Source organism: Petaurus breviceps, unplaced genomic scaffold (genome assembly GCF_028583685.1).
Source record: "Petaurus breviceps papuanus isolate PSGF00001 unplaced genomic scaffold, PetGlider_PUasm1.0 182, whole genome shotgun sequence".
NCBI classification, from domain to species: domain Eukaryota; kingdom Metazoa; phylum Chordata; class Mammalia; order Diprotodontia; family Petauridae; genus Petaurus; species Petaurus breviceps.
This window is the reverse complement of record NW_027185786.1, coordinates 3593152-3612528: the sequence shown is the minus strand read 5'-3', so window position 1 is coordinate 3612528 and position 19377 is coordinate 3593152. Positions and strand designations below refer to the sequence as shown.

General features: G+C 43.6%; 1 protein-coding gene across 1 annotated transcript; it reads left to right on the top strand.

The window, feature by feature from the left end:
* Positions 1–1434: 1434 nt before the first annotated feature.
* GOT2 (glutamic-oxaloacetic transaminase 2) lies at positions 1435–18635 on the top strand. Its single transcript, XM_069087624.1, has 10 exons — positions 1435–1655; positions 10377–10533; positions 11019–11147; positions 13043–13102; positions 13272–13433; positions 13719–13823; positions 15027–15177; positions 15868–16033; positions 16906–17056; positions 17487–18635. The coding sequence occupies exons 1-10, from the start codon at positions 1570–1572 to the stop codon at positions 17607–17609; spliced, it is 1290 nt and encodes a 429-aa protein (XP_068943725.1). The 5' UTR covers positions 1435–1569; the 3' UTR covers positions 17610–18635.
* Positions 18636–19377: the final 742 nt, after the last annotated feature.

Below are 19377 nucleotides of genomic sequence, written 5' to 3'. Positions count from 1 at the left end.
TGACCATTAAGTAGACAGTTTACCTTTTGGTAAAGCAGTAGAATACAGTAAGTGAAATGAGACACATATTTTCAGACATGGCGTATGTATTAATTGTTCTTGCTTAACTATAAGTACTATTTGTTACTAATAAAGAGTTAGTTCTCGTTATTTATTCCATTGGTCATAATTCTTCTTTACAACTTGACTAACATTTAATGTGAAGATATATGTAGAACCTATATTGGATTGCATGCTGCCATGGCAGGGGTGGGGGGGGATGGAGGGGGGAGAAAATTTGGAATTCAAAAACTTGTGGAACTGAATGTTGTAAACTAATAGTAAATAATTTTTTTAAAAAAAGAGTTGGAGGGGATGGGAACATTTCAAAGTGACGGGCATCAAAAAGACCATCAACAAACATTAGTTTAAACGAAAATAAGAGTGGTTAGGAGAAGCCAAGGGATGGAAGGGGAAGGGACTGAGGGAATACAGAGAGAAAGAATAGTGGCAGAACAAAACAAAAAATGAAAAAAGGTTAAGAGTGATTTGAGCAATATTAAGACTGGGGTAGAAAAAGCAATGTTGCTTCGAATATTTGCTGTTTCACAAAATCTTTTAGGTGAAATTATCTTACAGCCTCTTGTCAGGGGCTTTCCATGTTCGAGAGTGACACAAAAGAGGGATTTATAATTGACTTTTAGATGGGTACGAAAAGCAGAAACACCTCCTTCTTTGCAGCAGTTTGGTTCAAATGAAAATCTAGCCACTGGCCCAGAAGAACCCAAGAATGAAGATTTAACTCATGTAGCATTGGCCTCTCCTAGTGGTTTTATGATGAAAATAGCAGCCAGCTTAGAAAACCTCTGTAGTAGAGAGTTTGTATGGCTCAATCAATGGAATGGGATGCAAAAACCCAAGGTATCGATACAGCTTTTAAAAATACAATCAATAGGCTCCCTATCTCCTCCCATCCAGACACAAAACAAAAATGGAGGGTCACTGCCATGGTAAATGGAAGGAAATAAAACACATCAAGATGAGGGGCCCGCTGTCACCAAGGGCAAGCAGCGCTGAGAAAAGATGGGCTGGTCACGTGCAAGAGGGAGGGATAACGGATGGTTGGTCCAGGCGTTGCCCTGGCAACCAGCGGCATCCAAAAGAGGGAGAAGGTCCATAGCATTTGGGGTGGACCCACAAGCATGGAAGGCCAGCGCAGGGATGCAGCCAGGAGCAGACTGTGACCCCGTGCTTTGCACAGCTAGAGGGAATACCGTACGATCAATCCCGAACCTGCCCCGGACGGCAGAAGTAGAGAGCGGCGGGGGAGGCTGGGAGCTGGGGGCTCGAGGGCGCCGGGGCCAGCTCACTGCCTCCTCTCCGCTGGGGAGCTGGGGCCTGCGCGGGGTCCTCCTGGTGCTTAGGGGGCGCTGCGGCGCAGGGGCAGCGCTTCCGGGGCGGTGCCTCTTGCGGAGCTCCGGGGCCGGGCTTTATCTTTACCTTCAGCTGACCGGCAGAGGAGGTTCTGTGTGCCTGCGTCCGCCAGCCCTCTCGCCCATAGTCGCTCATCTCTCCGTCTCTCTGCTCGCAATGGCGCTGCTGCATTCCTGCCGCCTGCTTTCCGGAGCCTCCTCTTTGTACCCAGGCCTCGGCGCGGCCGCCGCAACCAGAGCAAGGTAAGAGGCTGAGGGGCGCGAGAACGCGGGGGAGCCCAGTGGGTGAGCAATTTTGTCCTTCTGCGACCGCCTGACACCATGGTGACGTCGGACCTGGGGAGCCGGGACACGAGGCCCGCGAGGCTGTGCGCCCGCCGCTCGCCGATTGGCTCCGGCGGGCCAAGGGGGTGGGACTGGCGGCGGGGGCGCGCGTGCCCTTGAAAGGGCTAGGTGGAGGGCAGCGGGGCGCGCGCCACGAGGCCGGGCTGATTGGCGACCCCCTGCAGTCTCCTGGCCTACGAGAGAGAGAGGACGGGTTGGGGAGGGCCCCCGGAAAGGGGTCAGAGCCTGGGACTGGGGGAGAGTCGCCCTGGGGTCCCAGATAACTGCATTTCCTTGGAAGCCCTTTGTCTTTAATGCATCCATGCATGTGAGGAGGGGTCTCGAGGCCTCTTCGGGCCTCCAACCTCCAGCCTACTCCCCTTCCTCCCTCGCCGCGCCCTGGATTTACTGAACTTAATCTCCTCGGAGGAAGGCTGCTTCCTAATCCCCCCTAGACGTGCCCCAGTTTAGGCTCCAAAAGCGGAGGGAGCCGGCCCGGTCCTCTGGAGACCCCCGGGGAAGGGAGGCGGAGCTCGGGCTGCGTAGGTCCGGCTGCGGGTTCCTCCCTGCTGGGCCCCCAGCAGAGCAGGGGACCCGGTGCCTCCTGCGACCGAGGAGAGCCTTCCCTAACCACACGACCCGGTTCCAGTTCCTAACCCGGGGGGGCCAGAAGTTGGATGGGAGGAGGAAGGAGCAGATCCCCCTCGTTCTCTTCCCGGGTGAGGGGCCCCGGGACAAGCCGGACATCTGTGTCCTTTTAGTGTGGCTAAGCCGAGCGCTCCTCAGAATAATGCTTTTAAAATACATTAAACTAAAATAATTAAAACATGTAAGTTAAGTTACATTGCTTTACAAAGGAAGCCGGAACACCGAAATATTTTTATTAAGAAATGAATTCACACACCCCAAATTAAGAACCCTTGATCTAATAATCCTACCGAGGCAGTGGAGAGCCTTCCCCAGACACATTCCCTTCCGGTGACAACTTGTTTCGCTTCATCTGTAGTCAAGGTCTGTTCTTTAGTGTAGTTTCCCAGTGTGTGTAAAATTAACTTATTACAAACTAGGGAAAACAAAGTAAGTAATGGATTGGAGGCTGGTATGGTCTTTTTCATCAAACTTTTTAAAACTTAAATTCCTCTTATTGGTGTTGTGCTAATTAATGTGTTCTCATCCAGTGACCAAATTATTTGTATTTGAAAAGAGAAATGGTTCCTTTTGACAAGGTGTAATTGTTTTCCTTAAAACTAACAAATTCATCTTTCTGTTCTGTTAGAATGAGCATGATAGAATAGAATCCTGGAGAAACCTAATACGAGAGGTAAGGAAGCTGGAGCTCCTGGGGACTAACTGACTTGCCTATATGGCCTTCTCATTTTCAGCTATTTCTAATGCATACCATGAAATCCACTATAGAGAAATAAAAGCTAGACTTTGTGCTTAGAGCAGAATTAAGGACATTGAAGTTCACAGGGTGAATCTGAATGTGGAGACTAGGGCTTTTTAAGAAACAGCTCTCTGCAGAAGGCAAAATTAAATGGGGGGGGGCAGTATAGGTAATGTGTTATATATATTAGAAAGGAAAGGTACAAAGCCATAAGTTTATGACTTGGGGGGTGGAAAGGGTTTCACAAACATTATAAAATATGAGTTTGTAGTAAGAGTCTGCTCAGATTAGATATAGAGCCATTCACAAAAAATTTCATTCAGTTGACACTGCTGATCTTCAGCCCACAACATCTAATGAAAAGTGTTGTCTACAATAGCTCCAGAAGTAGGGTGGTTTGACACCCATAGAGTAAAGTCAGAAGAATTTTGAATGAAACCCGGCTGGCAAGTATTCTGAAATCCAAATGCCAATCCTTGATTATGATTGCAGTATGTTGACATTCAGCATTCTTGATCTAAGTAAAATATGCCTCTACAATTCTTTGATTATTTAATGATCTTCTTCCCTGGCCATCTCCTCAAACACAGTATGGTCTTGACTCACTTAGGGAGCAACCACCAGAGGGTAAGGAAGAAAGAAAAAGGGAAGGAAAGGAAACATTTAAGTGCTGACCCATTACCTGCCAGGTGCCACACAAAGATTTGATCCTCATGACAACCCTGGGAGGAGTTTGCTATTTTTATCTCCATTTTGTAGTTGAGGAGCCTGAGGCAGACAGCAGTTAAGTGATTTGTCCAGGGTCACACAATCAGTGTTTGAGGCTGAATTTGAACTCAGATCTTCCTGACTCCAGGGCAAGCATGTTATACACTGTACTACCTAGCTGTCTCTAGTCAGCTGAGTTTTCCAGGTGTTTGAATTTTTATTACCTTGAAACAGTAAAACTTTTATTTTGACCATTTAGGATAGAGATCTTTCTGAAATGGATTGTATACTTTCACAGTATGTTTCTTTAAAAGTATCTAATATAACCTTTAATGCCTCAGGATTATCATTGTGCATACGAGTTACTTTTAATAGGCAACATGAGCATTCAACTTCACTTTAGCTGGAGTGCTCAGGAAACCTGACTTTTAATGTGCTGTATATAATGCAGTGATGTCAATATCAAGGTCAGTAAGGGCTGTTTGGCCTTTGCCTGAGTGGCCCCAAACTATTGTACTTTTTGATTCAGCTTGGTCATTTATTTGTCCTTCCTAGCTGTCCTTTCTCATTTCTTGCTATCCCTGTATCTTCCTCTAGTATCCTTTCACCTCTGAAATCTTAACTGCTGAGTCCCCTTTCAGTTTACTTTTTAGTTCTTGGCTGTGAGCTTGATAGGTAAGGTGATATTATACCTTTCCATGTGGTCTGATAGGAGAACTTTATAACATGTCTTTCTGAGCCTTTTCCCTTTCCTCACAGTTTTGACACCTAGTTCTATTACAAATTAACAATTGGATTTTTGCTAAGTACCTATAACTTCTAGAAATTCTAGTATTTGGATCGTTGTAGCAGCAAGCACCCCAAGCGTCCTCAGGGTTTGCAGCTACCACAGGTTCTTGGATCTGCTTTGTTAAAGGAAAGCAACTCAAAATGGGTTAACAAGCTTACTTTAATCAGTCAGACATATATCGTTTACCTTGTTCAGGAGAAAAGGTCAGCACCCTGAACCTCAAAGTATACAGGCATAATTATCAAGACAGAAACATCAAGTAGACAGATTTCCAAACTGTCCAACCATTACATCCATACCCAGTCAACATCTGGGTTTCCACATTCTGGGTTTTTCAAAGCCGGGGGACTCTCAACAACGGCTTCCCAGAATTCAGATCAAATCACAGAACACTTCTCAAAGTGAGTCCCAAAACAAAGCTACACATCAGGGCTTATATAGCCTTCTCCTGGCTCAGAGAATGTAACAACCTTATTGACCCACTGGCCAATCAAAAAGTATCTACTGAAAAACAAGCCTCGCTCCCCAGGCTTCTGGTGCACTTTAGCCTAGGGGCAGGGAAGATCTTTAAAATTTACATTCGCATTACAATCGTTAAACACATATTTGAAGGGAAAAAAGATAGAAAACAAAACAAACTCCTTTTACTTAATTGCTTTTTGGGTTATTCCATATTACACAGTATTTGTACATAACACATGTGACCTACATTTGTATTTTCATATAATATTAAAGGACATGAATGAAGTCTTAAATAGTAACCTACTTAAAGCTATCTTAATTTAAATAGCATTTTACTTCAATCAGGAACCCTAAAATAAATTGATTGTGTGTGGAATTTTTCCCTTTCAGTGGTCAAGGAGGCAGAAGCCAAAAATAGATGTACTTATCAACATGCAACTAATTATGTGAAGGCCTCCCACCTGCTCTTTCTAAAGATGGCTCAAAAGCCAAAATCTTATAATTTTTTTCTCTATTAAGCTACAAAGTTTTGCCTCTTTCTAAACCTTTCTTTAACTCATGAGTAAGTGTATCTTGAATTATTTCAGGAAAATGGTATCATCTTTATCTCCCATGACCAGAGTCCAACAAATAATTAAGAACAAATGGTTTATAAGTCATTTGTGTAATACTTAATGGTTTCAAAGAGCATTTTACATATATTAGTTCATTTGCATCTTCATAGTAACCCCATGAGACATGTATTACAGTGATGTTCCATTGTACAAATAAAGAAACAACCAGAAGGGTTAAATAATTCGCCCTTGCCCCCAGCAAATAACTGTCACTGCCGGGCTGACCAGGTCTTCCCAAGTCCAGCACCCATACATCATACCATCCCACTGTTCAGTCACAAGTAGTTATCATTGTTGCGTGTGGCAGAAGAACTCACTTTCCTTTTTTAAAGTAAAATCTGATAATAAATGAGGTTTATCTTTGATATTAAAACAGCTTTAATGTCCTTCCTCAGCTAGGTAACGAAATAAATAGGATAGGAACAGGTAGCTGTGTGTGATTTGTTTAGTCTCATCATTTCAAGTCTATCTGAAATCTCTAAAAAAAAATGAAAACTTTCTTTAGCCTCATTTTTAGGTACCTGTTCTTAGTACCTAATATGTGTCCATTTCTGGATAACTGTGCTAGCACATAACATAAGCACACCAAAGTTCTGAGAATTACCATAGATAGAAAGTTTTTATCCCCCTTGGCTTTTAAGACATTCCCTGTCTACCAATTCTATATATAGACTAGAAGTTTCATATACACAGAATAACAGGTACAGCCCCTTCAAATGTCCGTTTAAAGCATATGAGGCTAAAACAACTTGTGAAAACTATAGTTTTCACTTATTGAACACCTGAAATCGCTGTTGACATGTCGTTTATTGACCCTTCCTTAAAATGACATATCGGCAAATCCTGCCAAGACAGAGGACAAGGCTGCCCCTCTCCCTAATGTGAACTCTAGCAAAATGTTCAAGTTCTTGCTGGGCCAAATAATGATCAAGAAATCCAGTGAGAAACTATTTCCTCCCTAGAACTACATAAAAAGTTAGCCAGAAGCCCAGCTGCGGTAGGAAAATATGCCCACCAGTACCCCCCAGAGTGACCAGACTTCCTGGGATGCTGCATCCAAAGCTATAGAACAGAGGGCTTCCTGAGAAAGCCTCAGGGTGGGGATTGGAAGCTCCAGGCAAGTGCCAACCAGTGTGGTGCCACATCACTCAGACAGGCCGGGCCAGGGCATCTGAGATCTCTAACACTATCCTGAGATCTCTGAAGATAGTAGAAAGAGCCAAGGGACCTCACCCTGAGAGCCTGGAGTCCCCACAAGAACTCAGAGTTCCAGATCAAGCACCCCATCTAAAAACACAGCAGGAGGCAGAGTAAAGACCTGTCCAACAAATGGGCTCTCCCTGAAAACTAAGATGGGCCAAACAAGTTGTTGACTCCATCATGAGACAGCAACAAATATTAGAACAAACTGAAAGTATGGAAAAATAGAAGAAAATGCAACCTAGGTGTTTGGTCTTAACTGACCTGGAAAACAGATCAAGGAGAAATCATTTAAGAATTCTGCAAACCATGGTTTTTAAAAATCCTGGACATAGTAGTTCAGTAAATCATGAAAGAAAACTGCCCAGATCCATGAGACCCAGAAAGCAGAGGGAAGATGGAGAGAATACACTGATGACCTCCTAAAGAAACCCCCAAAGAAAAGGTCCCGGGACCATGCTGGCCAAAATTCAGGGCTTCCCTGTCCATGGAAAACTACAACAAGCATCCAGATAGAAGCAGAATACTCTAAGTTTTATGGCACTGTTCTCTCCTGCTTGTCTGACACTCCTCCTTTCTCCTTTGCTGGATTTTCATCTAGGCCACCCCACTAACATTGGTGGCACCTCAAAGCTCTGTCCTGGGCCATCTTATCTCCCTTTATCCCATTTCACTTGGTGATCTCATCAGCGTCCGTGTTTTCAGTTGTCTCTGTCCAGATGGTCTCTTTGATCTTCCTTTCACAAGAGACTCCGTATCCTTCCTCCCAGCATTTCCCCATCTGTCCATCTCTCTTCCATGGCTTCCTTCACATCTCAGGTGAAGTGCCATCTTCTCTCTTCCTTAATGCTGGGGGTCTTCTCTCTGGAATGACTTCCCACATTATCTTGTATTTCTCTTGTCTGTACAGAATTGTTGGCACATTGTCTCCTTCAGACTTTGATGTTCTTGCCTTTCTTTGTGGCAGCCATAGACCCCCAGGGTCTCACCCACTCCCCTTCCCACACTTATCACCATGCTTGGTACCTAGTAGGTGCTTAACAAATGCATTCTGACTGACAGGAAACCCTGGAATACACTTCCAAAAGGAAAAGAGAAAGGATTACAGCCAAAAATACTTTAGCCAGCAAAGCTGGCTATAACCCTACAAGGGAATAAAGGGGGCCTATATTAACAGAAAAGCTTTAAGAAATTCTGGTGGCAGGACCAAAGCTGAGTGTGAATGTTGAAATGTACCTTCTTACGAGTTCTCCACGGTGAGACATGTGCCTCCCTTGTGGCAGAAAGGCAGTGGACTCAGAATGCAGATGGAGACATTTTTTGGATATATCTAATGTTGGAATTTGTTTTTTATGATTCTACATGTTTGTAATAAGGGTTTTGTTTTTCTCAGTGGGAAGGGTGGTGTTGGACAGGAAGCAAGGCAGATTATCTTTGAAAAAATCTTTAAAAACACAGTTCAGAAAAACATAGGTAAATGTTTTTTTTTTTAAACAATTAAAAGGATCTTGGGGGGGGGCAGGTAGCACAGAGAGTAAGAGCACCAGCCCCAGTGTCGGGATGACCTGGGATCAAATCTAAGCTCAGACACTTAGCACCCACCCAGAAACACCTGGCTGTGTAACCTTGAGCAAGTTACTTAACCCCAATTGCTTTAATATAAAAAAAAAAAAAAAAAAATCTTTAGAAAAAAGGGGAAAGAAATAAATGTCCTTAAAGGCCCCAAATGTATGGAGGAAATAAAATGGGGAAAAACAGAGGACTAGGTTGGGGGGGGGGGGGGAGGGTGGATTGGTTTTGTTCTCAGGGTTAGAAGAGAGAGAAAGGAAGAGTTCAAGGAATATGGGAGTCAGTCTGCATACACAAAGGAAGAAGGAAGGAGTATAACCACACCATTGGATTCATGAGAAGACTGTACAAACATGAGGGAGGGACTGGAGGGAGTAGGGATCATAAGCCTTACTCCTGAGTGAAATGGACAGTAGAAAGTTGACAGGGACAGGAAGTTTGGTGTAGAAACACTTCCAATTCAGCTGGGAAACTGGGCGTGGTGAGGGGTAGTTAAGAGGGAGGGAATGGCCACCAACAAGAAATGGTGACTGAGATAATGCCAGAGCCTCCTGGGGGTAAGGACTGATGCTGAGTGAAGGCAACAGAAGCAGAACGGTGTATACAAGTATCATAAAAGTAACAACTCCAGGAGACTGAAGGACTCTTCAAACATTGGCTAGTTGTGCCTCCTGGGGACCCACTTTACAGACCTGATTAATGAGGGGTAGAGGCATTCATCTTTATTGCCTTAGATTGGCTCATCCCTCACAAGAGGAAAGGGAAGGGATTATCCCTTTTTTACTCTGAGTTAATGGGGAGGGTGAATTAACAGTAAGGATGTTTATTTTTTTAAAGACCATTGTACCTTTTTAAATGCACAGAACTGAAGGAAACCCAGAGGAGTGGGGTGGTTTTGAAAGCAACATGTAGGAAAGGATCTGGAATAGTAATAAGTTAGTAATGATGATGATTAGCAGATGGAAAACATAATTTGCAGGATGATTCCTATTCTATCACATTTCTATAACAGAGTTTGTTCAACCATTTCCATCATTTGGCACATTTCCTTGAACTGCTTTCTGGTGGAGGTATGAATAGTAAAACTGCCCAAAGCCAAGTAGAAAAAGTGAAAAGCCTGGAAACTCCAGAAATTAAATAAATCTGCCCCAGAATAACAGACTTATCTTCATATTGGTAATAAGGATTTAGAGCTCAGAAAGATAGATAAGATAATCTAGTCCAGTTGTCTCAAACTCAGATAGAAGAGGATCCCTTCCAAGATATATTGGAATTAATCACAAATTAGCATCATCTGTGTTTATTGTATTTCTATTTGTTTTGTTAAAAACTTCCCAGTTATATTTTAATCTGTTTGGGGCAGTCCTCCACTCACTCTAGGCCAGTGACCTCTTCTCCCAGATGAGAAAATGGGGCCCAGAGAAGGAAACTGGTCTTCTGGTAGCTTTGGGCAAATAAGTGGCAGAGTTGGGTTTGAAAATCCATTGCTCTTTCTGCCACATCAAGAATTTGTGCCCATTTGTGGGAACACAGACTTTGCATTGAATAGTCCCATTTAATCCTGTAACTGGCTGGGCTGACCCTTCTCGTGTAGAACAATTGGAAGAGTGAGCCATTGAGAGAACACATAAGAACAAGTTTCCTTAGCAGAACAATTAAATAGGTTGGTCAGTGTGGTATGGTGAGCTTAAGACGGTATACTTGGAACTATGCTTCTCTAATAGGCATGAGACTAAGAGGCACACACTTGCCCTTTCTGTAAGAGAGATCCCCTGCCTGCCTTCTTACTTGGAGATTAAACTACTACATTAGGGGTCTTTTTATTCCTTTTTTTTTTTTTAAAACCTCGGTCAGCAGCTTGAGTTGGGGAAGGGTGGATAACTTAACTGATGTCCTCATTCTCATTTTAGCTCTTGGTGGACCCATGTAGAGATGGGCCCCCCAGACCCTATCTTGGGGGTTACAGAAGCATTTAAGAGGGACACCAACAGCAAGAAAATGAATCTGGGAGTTGGGGCCTACCGAGACGACAACGGGAAGCCTTATGTTCTTCCAAGTGTCCGTAAGGTGAGCTTGGCGTGGGCTGCAGGGTCACTTTGGTACAGAGTTTGGAAGGGAATCAGAAGACTTGGGTTCTAGTTATAACGAGTCTTCTCGGCCCTTTTTAGTTTCCCGTTTTTAAAAGGAAAGCACTGGGCTGAATTATCTCTAAGCAGAGTTACAAGGATAGCATTTATGTGCCATGGGCACATTAGAGAATTGTGCCTCCAATGTGTTACTTTCAAGTGTAACCCAACCACAAAGTAAACTTCTCTGCCATACAGAGTAGAATTTTTGGCATGAACATATGTGCAGTTGGGATGCATAACGAAAGGCAGTCTAAAAGTTTCAGGAGAGTCGCCCTCAGCATTTGGGAGTGATGAAATCACAAGTCCAGGCTTTTACTGGTTGGGCTTTTTTGCATGGCCTTATAAGCTGGGAGTGGGGAACGAGGAGGGTGGGAGCCGGGGTTTAAGGAAGGGCTCTGCTATCTTCACGTTCTTCCACGGCAGGCCGAGGCTCAGATCGCAGGGAAGAACATGGACAAAGAATACCTGCCCATCGCGGGGCTGGCTGGATTCTGCCAGGCCTCGGCAGAGCTGGCCCTAGGTGAAAATAACGAAGTTCTGAAAAGCCAACGCGTAAGTCACGGGAATTTCCACTTCCTCAAACGCCATGCTTCTCCCATTAGCTTTACACTTAAGTGTCTGTAGGGACCGAAATCACACGCTCAGGGGAGTGCTGCTCATTGATTTGCTAATCAGTAAGTTTTGTTCCATGTTGCTTTCAGCCTGTTTCTGTTGCTTTTACATAGAATGTACTTGAGAAATCTCATTGCAGACCTGAGAATCACGTCGAGCCCCCCAAATCCTAAATAAAGGATTAGGAAGGGGACTCATTACACATTGAGGAATGTGGGCCTACCCTTCCTTGGAACTGACCCTCTCCTCTTGGCTCTGTGCTTTCTCTCCAGAGAATTTAGAGGTTGCTTGAACTGTCACTCATGAGAGGCATCAGCCTGCCTCTCTCCTTCACTGTCCCTTCCCCAAAGGAAGAGATGAGATTTCTTAAAAAGTTCTACTAGGCACTTGCTTGCCTTTTTTATTTTTTTAAGTTAACTAACCCTGCTTACTAGGCAAAATTACGTTAGTCAGACTGAGAGCCACTACTTTGACAGGATCCTGGTACCTGTAGGCAGGTGGTATACAGCCAGGTAATAAAAGAAGGGCAACCAGCACAATTGACTTGGTAGCAGTTTAATCAAAGCACAGTAAACAAAGCTGGTACAAAGGGCCAGAATAAATAATTACTGGCAGTAAACAAGTCCTATTTGCAAGGCCAACTGACCTAAGGTCATATGTGGTAGAGTTCAAAAGCCCAGGAAGAAAGCAAACAATGACCTCAGAGTCATAACACTTTTTTAAAAACACTGATTGGTGGGAGAGTGGGTGATTGAATCAATGGACCACAGAACTATTGGTCCTTGAATTTAGGCGCTTTGAGTCCCAGTTTGCCTATTACCACTGACTTGGGGTCTGTGCCAGTTTTTCCATCTTCATGTTGGAGGCAAAATTGTTGTATCTTTAAGGTATAGTCATTAGGACTTTACCAGTATTTAGAAATTTCTGTGTCTTTGCATCTAGAGTTAACTTGTAATCTGAAGGGTGATTTTGTAATATCCAGCATGCCAGAGATTGCAGAGTAACTTATAAGTTCATGGTTTGTGGTTTCTGTTCTTGTTTTTTTTTTTTATTTAATCCAAGGAACTCTATATTAAGCTTATTAAAATTGGATAGGAAATTTCCATTTTTGTATAATGTCTTTTATATAGCATTTAGATAGCACTTGAAACACTTGCAGAGCATTTTCACAAATATTATCTTGTTTGATCCTTGCAACAATCCTAGGAGGTAAGGTGTTGCCATTATCCCCATTCTACAGTTGAGGAAACTGAGGCAGACAGTGGTTAAGTTACCATGGGTCGCAGCACACGCTATCCACTGAGCATTTAGCTATCTGTTTGCTAGATTGCTGCCCTTGTGTCTTTGAGCTTTGTCCCCCTTTCCTGTTCCATATGGCATAGAACTGACCCAGTTCTGAAAGCCAGGGGCATCAGAACACGGATTCTGAAAGGTCCGGCCAAGCTTTGGTTGTGGGTCCATGAACAGGCTCTTTCTCTCAGCTGAGGACCCTACCTGTCAGAGTTTCAGGGGGCGTGGGATCCAGCAAGAGTCAGACTTGCATATCATAAAAGTTTTACAAACCTAAGGGCTTTCTGAAAGTAATTCAGCTTTCATGCTCAGGAGAGACTGGTTGGTCAACTTGTCTCATTGCCCAGTGTGCTAGTAGTGGGGATTAGTCCAACAACTTCCTGTTCAAGGCCTCACTTTGGAACATGACTTTATCTTCTAAAATGAGGTGTGGTATTAGAGGCAATGGCAGCTCCCTGTTCTGCTCTGCTTAAATCATGTTAATCGGTACTTATTGTACACAGAGGTTCTCTCTTTGACTGGCTCTTTTGTTTCTTTTTTCTTAGTATGTCACCGTACAGACCATTTCTGGAACTGGAGCATTGAGAGTGGGAGCCAGTTTTCTGGTGAGTGGATTTGATGATACTCCTTTTCAGATGGAAAGCATTGCTTTTCTTCTTAGGTTAGAGTTTTACAAAGTACTTTTTAGTAGAAGGGAATCTTTCCAGGACCGCAGATAAACAGTGACAACTATGATATATAAATATTTCTTTTCGTTTTCGCTACATCTTTTAGCAACGGTTCTTCAAATTCAGCCGGGATGTCTATCTTCCAAAACCATCCTGGGGAAATCACACCCCCATCTTCAGGGACGCTGGCATGCAGCTGAATAGCTATCGCTACTATGACCCCAAGACTTGTGGCTTTGACTTCACTGGAGCCTTGGAAGACATTTCAGTAAGTATGGCTTTCGAAGAAGCGCATGAAAAGTGGTGGACAGTGGGTGTAGGATTCCTGGAACACACTGACCCAGCACATTCAGTTCAACCAGTTTTTATATATGAAATGCCTTCTAGGTGCAAGACCCTCAGAATAAAGGCTACAGATTGGTATAGCCCCTGCCTTCAGGGAGCTGGTGTTCTACATGTCTTAGGCGACTTTTAGAGTTGATAACAGTGGCCTATTCACTGCAAAGCAACTTCAAGAATTAAATGAGGTCTTTGTTTTTAATCTTCCGTGTAGAAAATCCCAGAGCAAAGTGTTATCCTTCTGCATGCCTGTGCTCACAACCCCACTGGAGTCGATCCCCGTCCTGAACAGTGGAAAGAAATTGCATCCTTGGTAAAGGTGCGTTGTCTGAGATGGACCAGCCGCACATGGCAAGAGAATCACAGCAGAGATGGGCTAAAATTGAATTTGCACCAGGTTTACACAGCCAGGGGAACTAGGTGGGATTTGGAGGGCATAGAAATGTAGTATTAATTTGGAGGCAAGCCAATAAAACCAGTATCTAGTGGCAGAGTACTTTATGGGAGGCAGCGTGGTATGGTATAAAGAGCCCTAGAATTAGAGTCAAAAAAGCCTGAGTTCAAATCCTGCCTCATACACTTTATGGCTGTTTGACCCTGGGCAAGTTCCTTCATCTGTGTTACAGGGGTAATGAATGGTACCTTGTGATACAGTTAGTGTGAGGATCAAATGTTACTGTGTCTGTGGAGTTCTTTGTAAACCTTAATAGCTCACATTTCTAGAGCTCATGGTTATTAAAAGGCTTAGGATTGGCTCTGGCTATATAGGATGTTGAAGAAATGAAGTTGATTCCACATCATTTTATAATTGATTCTGTTCTGTGATTGATCCTGTGTTGTATTGCTGCCATACTTTTCCTCTGAATTAGTTTAAAGGTATAATTTTTTTTAAAAAAACTGTTATCTACCATACCTTATCTTTAAAGGCCTACAAACTGATCTTGTAAATTTCCACAAGGTATATTATTGATCCTTGCCTGTCCTAATACAATTAAGAAGGGTCTCATCTCCCTAGCAAACCCTTTTAGGCACCAGGGAATCTGCTAAGTCAGGTCCATAAGAAGGTCTTCAAAGTGGGGTGGGTCCCATAAAACAATTAGCATTCCTTAATTGTCAAGGAGAGTTCTTTACAATGTGGGTACTAAACTGATTTCTTTAAAATAATTAGTCTTTTCTCCACTGTCACAATGCTCTCTGCCCTATAACCAATCAAATTGTCTTCCCCACCTACCCAGCTCCCCAAAACTTCTATTAAGGCTGAGGAGCTCTACCTCAGCACCTTTTGGTTGCTAAGAGAAGCCATTGACTCACTTTGTTGGTTACTGCTAACCTTACTAATAAATTGATTGTGCTCAGAACATTGTCTCTCAATTTACCTTAACTTTGTAATGTAACAATATTTAAAATACACCCACTTAGAGTGCCTAGCGATGCCACTCAATGAAATGCGGTCAGGTAAGATTTCTCTGTGGAATCTTCAAAGTGACTAATTAAAACTTTGTTCTCCTGGTTTCATTTGTAGCAAAGGAAACTCTTTGCCTTTTTTGACATGGCATACCAGGGCTTTGCCAGTGGAGATGGCAACAAGGATGCCTGGGCTGTTCGCCACTTCATTGATCAGGGCATTAACGTCTCTCTCTGTCAGTCATATGCCAAGAACATGGGCTTGTATGGTAAGCAGGGACACTTGCCTGATTGGTTTTCCTCTTGGGTTCTGAGAAGGATTGGGAGTGGCTGATATTGGGGGGGGGGATAGTTTGAGAGATGTCCTTAGTCTAGGAATAAACAACGCTTGTTGGAAAGCCAGGAAAGTTTTCATTAAATTTCATTTCATTTGTTCTTTCTGAATAAAATAAGCTGGTAACTCCCTTAATGGAGTACAGACAAATTCAAGCCCTTTTATGCTGCTCCCAATTCAAATTTCCTGCCTTGTTCTCCATTGGCTAGATGTAACCTCCTGAACCACCCTCGCCATGCCCCCCTCAGACAGCTCATTAAGCATGTGTACAAGCCTTTAACCTTTTACCTGATCTGGAAGCTTAGTTCTGCTATATCACAGCTCTGACGAGGACCAGTCACCTGACCTACATTCTGCTCTCACTCAAAGATAGGAGGAATACTTTTAACCCTGTGGAAACAAAATTCCTCCAATTGTTTCCTGCAGTGGGACAGAAAGCATTGTCCACACTTCTCTTTTGCCTGGGTCAGTTATCCCATATTGGCCAGAATGATGGTTTTTTTTCAAGGACAAATTGCTTTGTGGTGCCTCTGCTTACAGAAAACTGGGGGGTAAACTGAGTGTCTGCTCTGGTGAAGTAAATGTTAAAAGGTCTAGGTGATATGTAACCTGCCTTGTCTTTCAGGTGAACGTGTGGGAGCCTTTACCATGATTTGTAAAGATGCTGATGAAGCCAAAAGGGTAGAATCCCAGTTGAAAATCCTGATTCGTCCCATGTATTCCAACCCCCCTCTCAATGGGGCCCGGATTGCTGCCACGATCCTGAATAGTCCTGATCTGAGGAGCCAGTGGTAAATGTCCAGTGCTACTCCTGTGCTTCCAGCGGCCCTTTAGAGCTCTCTTATCATTGACTTCCAGTGTGCTTTAGAAATGGCCACTAACCTTAGGGGAGACAGAGCTATCTAAAACCATGGTTTGAGAGCAGGAGGTCATCTCATCTAACCCCTTCATGTAGAGAAAAAGACACTGAGGCCCAGAGAAGCAGAGTGATTTGAACCCAGGGCTTCTGATTACAGATCCCTTTCCAGTATACCACACTACCCCTCTTTGTCCCTATAGTCAAGTGACACCTTTTCCCATACCAGGACTTTTTAGAAGAGACAGAGAAATCTGTGAGGCAGTCATAACAACCTTTCTCATGCCAACATTTCTGTGTACTTTGAACATTAAAATGCAGAGGCCCCTAGGAAAGAGTTCAAATTGACACAGTGAATGTAGCAAGGGGCCTTTGATAACATCTAGGATTGCCTTTCAGCGATGTTTTCTGGAAATGTATTAAGTACACCACCATGTAAGATCTCAAATGGTCTATACCCCAAGTAGCCCAGACTGTGTAAGAAGTAAGTGGATCATGTAAAATGTCATCTGTTGTCTCTTGTTAGGGCCCTATCTCCAGAACTAACTGGTATTTGAAGATTTACAGAATTAGTAGAGAAGGAGTCAACCATTCACTAGCTTCATTGACCAACTCGGCTGCATCGTTAGACTAGCTGTGTTGGTGACAGCAGCTGCCTTGGTCAGAGTAGTGTTCTTCCCACACAGTGCAGAAAACTGTGAGACAGACTCCTCACATGGGAATTAGAGTCCTGTGGCTTCTGTCAGAAGTCGGAAGGAGACGAGGGGAAGGGGCCCTGGAGTTGATGGAATAATTTCTTTTTTCTAGGTTGCAAGAGGTCAAAGGCATGGCAGATAGAATCATTAGCATGCGGACCCAACTGGTTTCCAACCTCAAAAAAGAGGGCTCCTCCCACAATTGGCAGCACATCACTGACCAGATTGGCATGTTTTGTTTCACAGGCCTGAAACCTGAGCAGGTAAGTGGGCTGCCAAAAGACTTCTTCCAAAATCACATGTGGGATTTTCATGAGGGTTGTTTAGATGTTCTTCAGTTAAAGGGGGAGGTGCTTATGAGAAAGAGGCACCAGAGAGGATGGAGAAAGAATGAGCCTTTTTCCTTAGAATAACAGTGTTAAACAAGTGTGATTGTTCTTAAGGAGGACACGGTTCTTTCTGCTTTTTCTAGTAAATGCTGAAGTTAGGATTTTTAACCTGTGTGAATGTGTAAGGCTTCCCCATTTCACCTCTAGGGTCATCATATATGATCTTTCCTTTGCCATTTTAAAACAGCATAATATTCAAAATTGCAGAGAGACTATGTGTTATAAATCCACTTTGGATTTTAGATGATTAGGGGGTGACTTCCCTAAGCAAAAAGAAATGCTCAGTTTCTTTTTTTTTTTGCAGGTGGAACGGCTGATCAAGGAGTTCTCCATCTATATGACAAAAGATGGCCGCATTTCTGTAGCAGGGGTCACGTCAGGCAATGTAGGATACCTTGCCCATGCCATTCACCAAGTCAGCAAATAACTCCCTGATGAGGTGGAGCAGAGATGACCTTGCCACCATCAGACTCTGCTATTTATTTGAGATTCAGGAGATGATTGAGCTGGTGAAGATAGGAGTGGTGTGAGAATTCCTTTCAACCACAGTGCTTAATGCTCAGCCTTTGAAAGTATCTCAGAACAAGACCTGTGGGTAGGCTAAAGGCATCTGAAAGTAGTGTTTGGAGCTTTGTGGGTCTAACCCAAACTCCCCATCCCATCCTCCACAACTTTTCCAAAAGATTTTATGTTTACAGAAACTCTACCAAAAAACCAGAATTCCTCTTCCCCCAGTCTTAGATCTCCTGGCATTACAATGTTGTTCAAGAGCTTTAATCTAGGTAATAAATATCACTTAGCCCACATAACCAAAATCTCTGTGGTGCTAAAAGCTTCCAAAGAAGACTCACCCGGTTCTGACTCCCACCTCTTCCTGGCCTCCCATGACTGATGGAGGCCACTGTTGTGCAGCCTCTTGGCTTTAAGAAATAACAGGAAATGGGAGGTGGCTCTCACCCGTCGGACAGCTAAGACTTTAATTTTTCCCTCAACCCCTATTCTTATTGCTGTCTTTTCCCTTTGACCCAAAGATCCAAATCTGCTCTAGTTTCTATCCCCCTGCTTGATTTGACCTTCAAACCCTTCCTATCAGGATGCATATACTTGGAGTATTAAGTAAAATGTAATTTAAGAAGTGAGCATTTCTTCCTCCCCTTTCTCAGCAATGGACGGAGGAGGAACATGTGGCAAAATCAGCATCATTGTAAAGTTCTTAATCGCTACCTCCCCCCCAGACCTCAGCAACATGGCTGTGCAATAAATAGCCTGTTTAAAACAAGTCTGTATGGGGCAGTCAGTCCTGGGAGATGAGTATTTTGAGCTGTGGTTGTAAGCTTCTCTGTGTTGTAGCCAAGTTCAGACTTCAGCCTGGAAAAGACCACCCTCCATTGTAATCATGTAGGCCTTTATGCAGCCTGCTTATTCTGTTACAATAAAATTATTGTAGATCGGATCGCTGTCTCCAAGGCTGTTTTTTAAGGGGAAGCAGGGGTAGGAAGTGGTGTCCGCCACACTGGCCTGTAAATAATACTGTATTCGGCTCACCCCAGAAACCTCATGAATATGTGATGATAATATGGGCCAAAGTGGGAACCAAACTTGTCCATTTACCTTTTTGTGAAAGTTGTCTTTTGCAAAGATACTGGTTCTCTGGGTGCTGACTCTGAGAGTGGAGAGTGATGCTGCTGCTAGCACCCCAAAGAGTAAAGAAGGGTCTTGGGCTGTGGTTAGGTGATGGCACAACATTTAGTAGCTTCCCTGCCCTGCTTCCACATTGTTCCTTTGCAATTATTACTGCCTGGTGTGTGCACATTATTCCCTATGGGGATGCTGTGCCTCCCTAACCGATTGGCTCTTAGCCAAGGGGAAACAAAACTTGAGTCTGTTACTGCAAGGTTCTGATTTCTTCCCTTTGAACCCAACATTGACCCTGCAACCCTCAGGACTCAGAACTCACAGGGCAAAGTACAGCCGTAATTCTCTGCTCTTCTGCTGCCTTCAAGCTGCTGAAAGGTTACTCTGAGTTGTTAAAAAGCTTTTCTTTCATGGGGATTGACTCACCAGAATGTTTTTTGGAAAGTAATTATTCTCTCCTTCCCCCTCCTTCCTTCAAGTTACATCTAAAGAAGCTAGCCTTCTTCCTCTGAATGGTCAGTTGGTGTTTTTAGAGCCCACAGTGGGAGCAGCTGAACACT

Coding starts and splice junctions, on each gene's coding strand:
- GOT2 (XM_069087624.1), top strand. CDS start 1,570: ATGGCGCTGCTGCATTCCTGCCGCCTGCTTTCCGGAGCCTCCTCTTTG. Junction 1,656..10,376: donor GCCGCCGCAACCAGAGCAAG/GTAAGAGGCTGA, acceptor TTCTCATTTTAG/CTCTTGGTGGACCCATGTAG. Junction 13,824..15,026: donor AAATTGCATCCTTGGTAAAG/GTGCGTTGTCTG, acceptor TTTCATTTGTAG/CAAAGGAAACTCTTTGCCTT.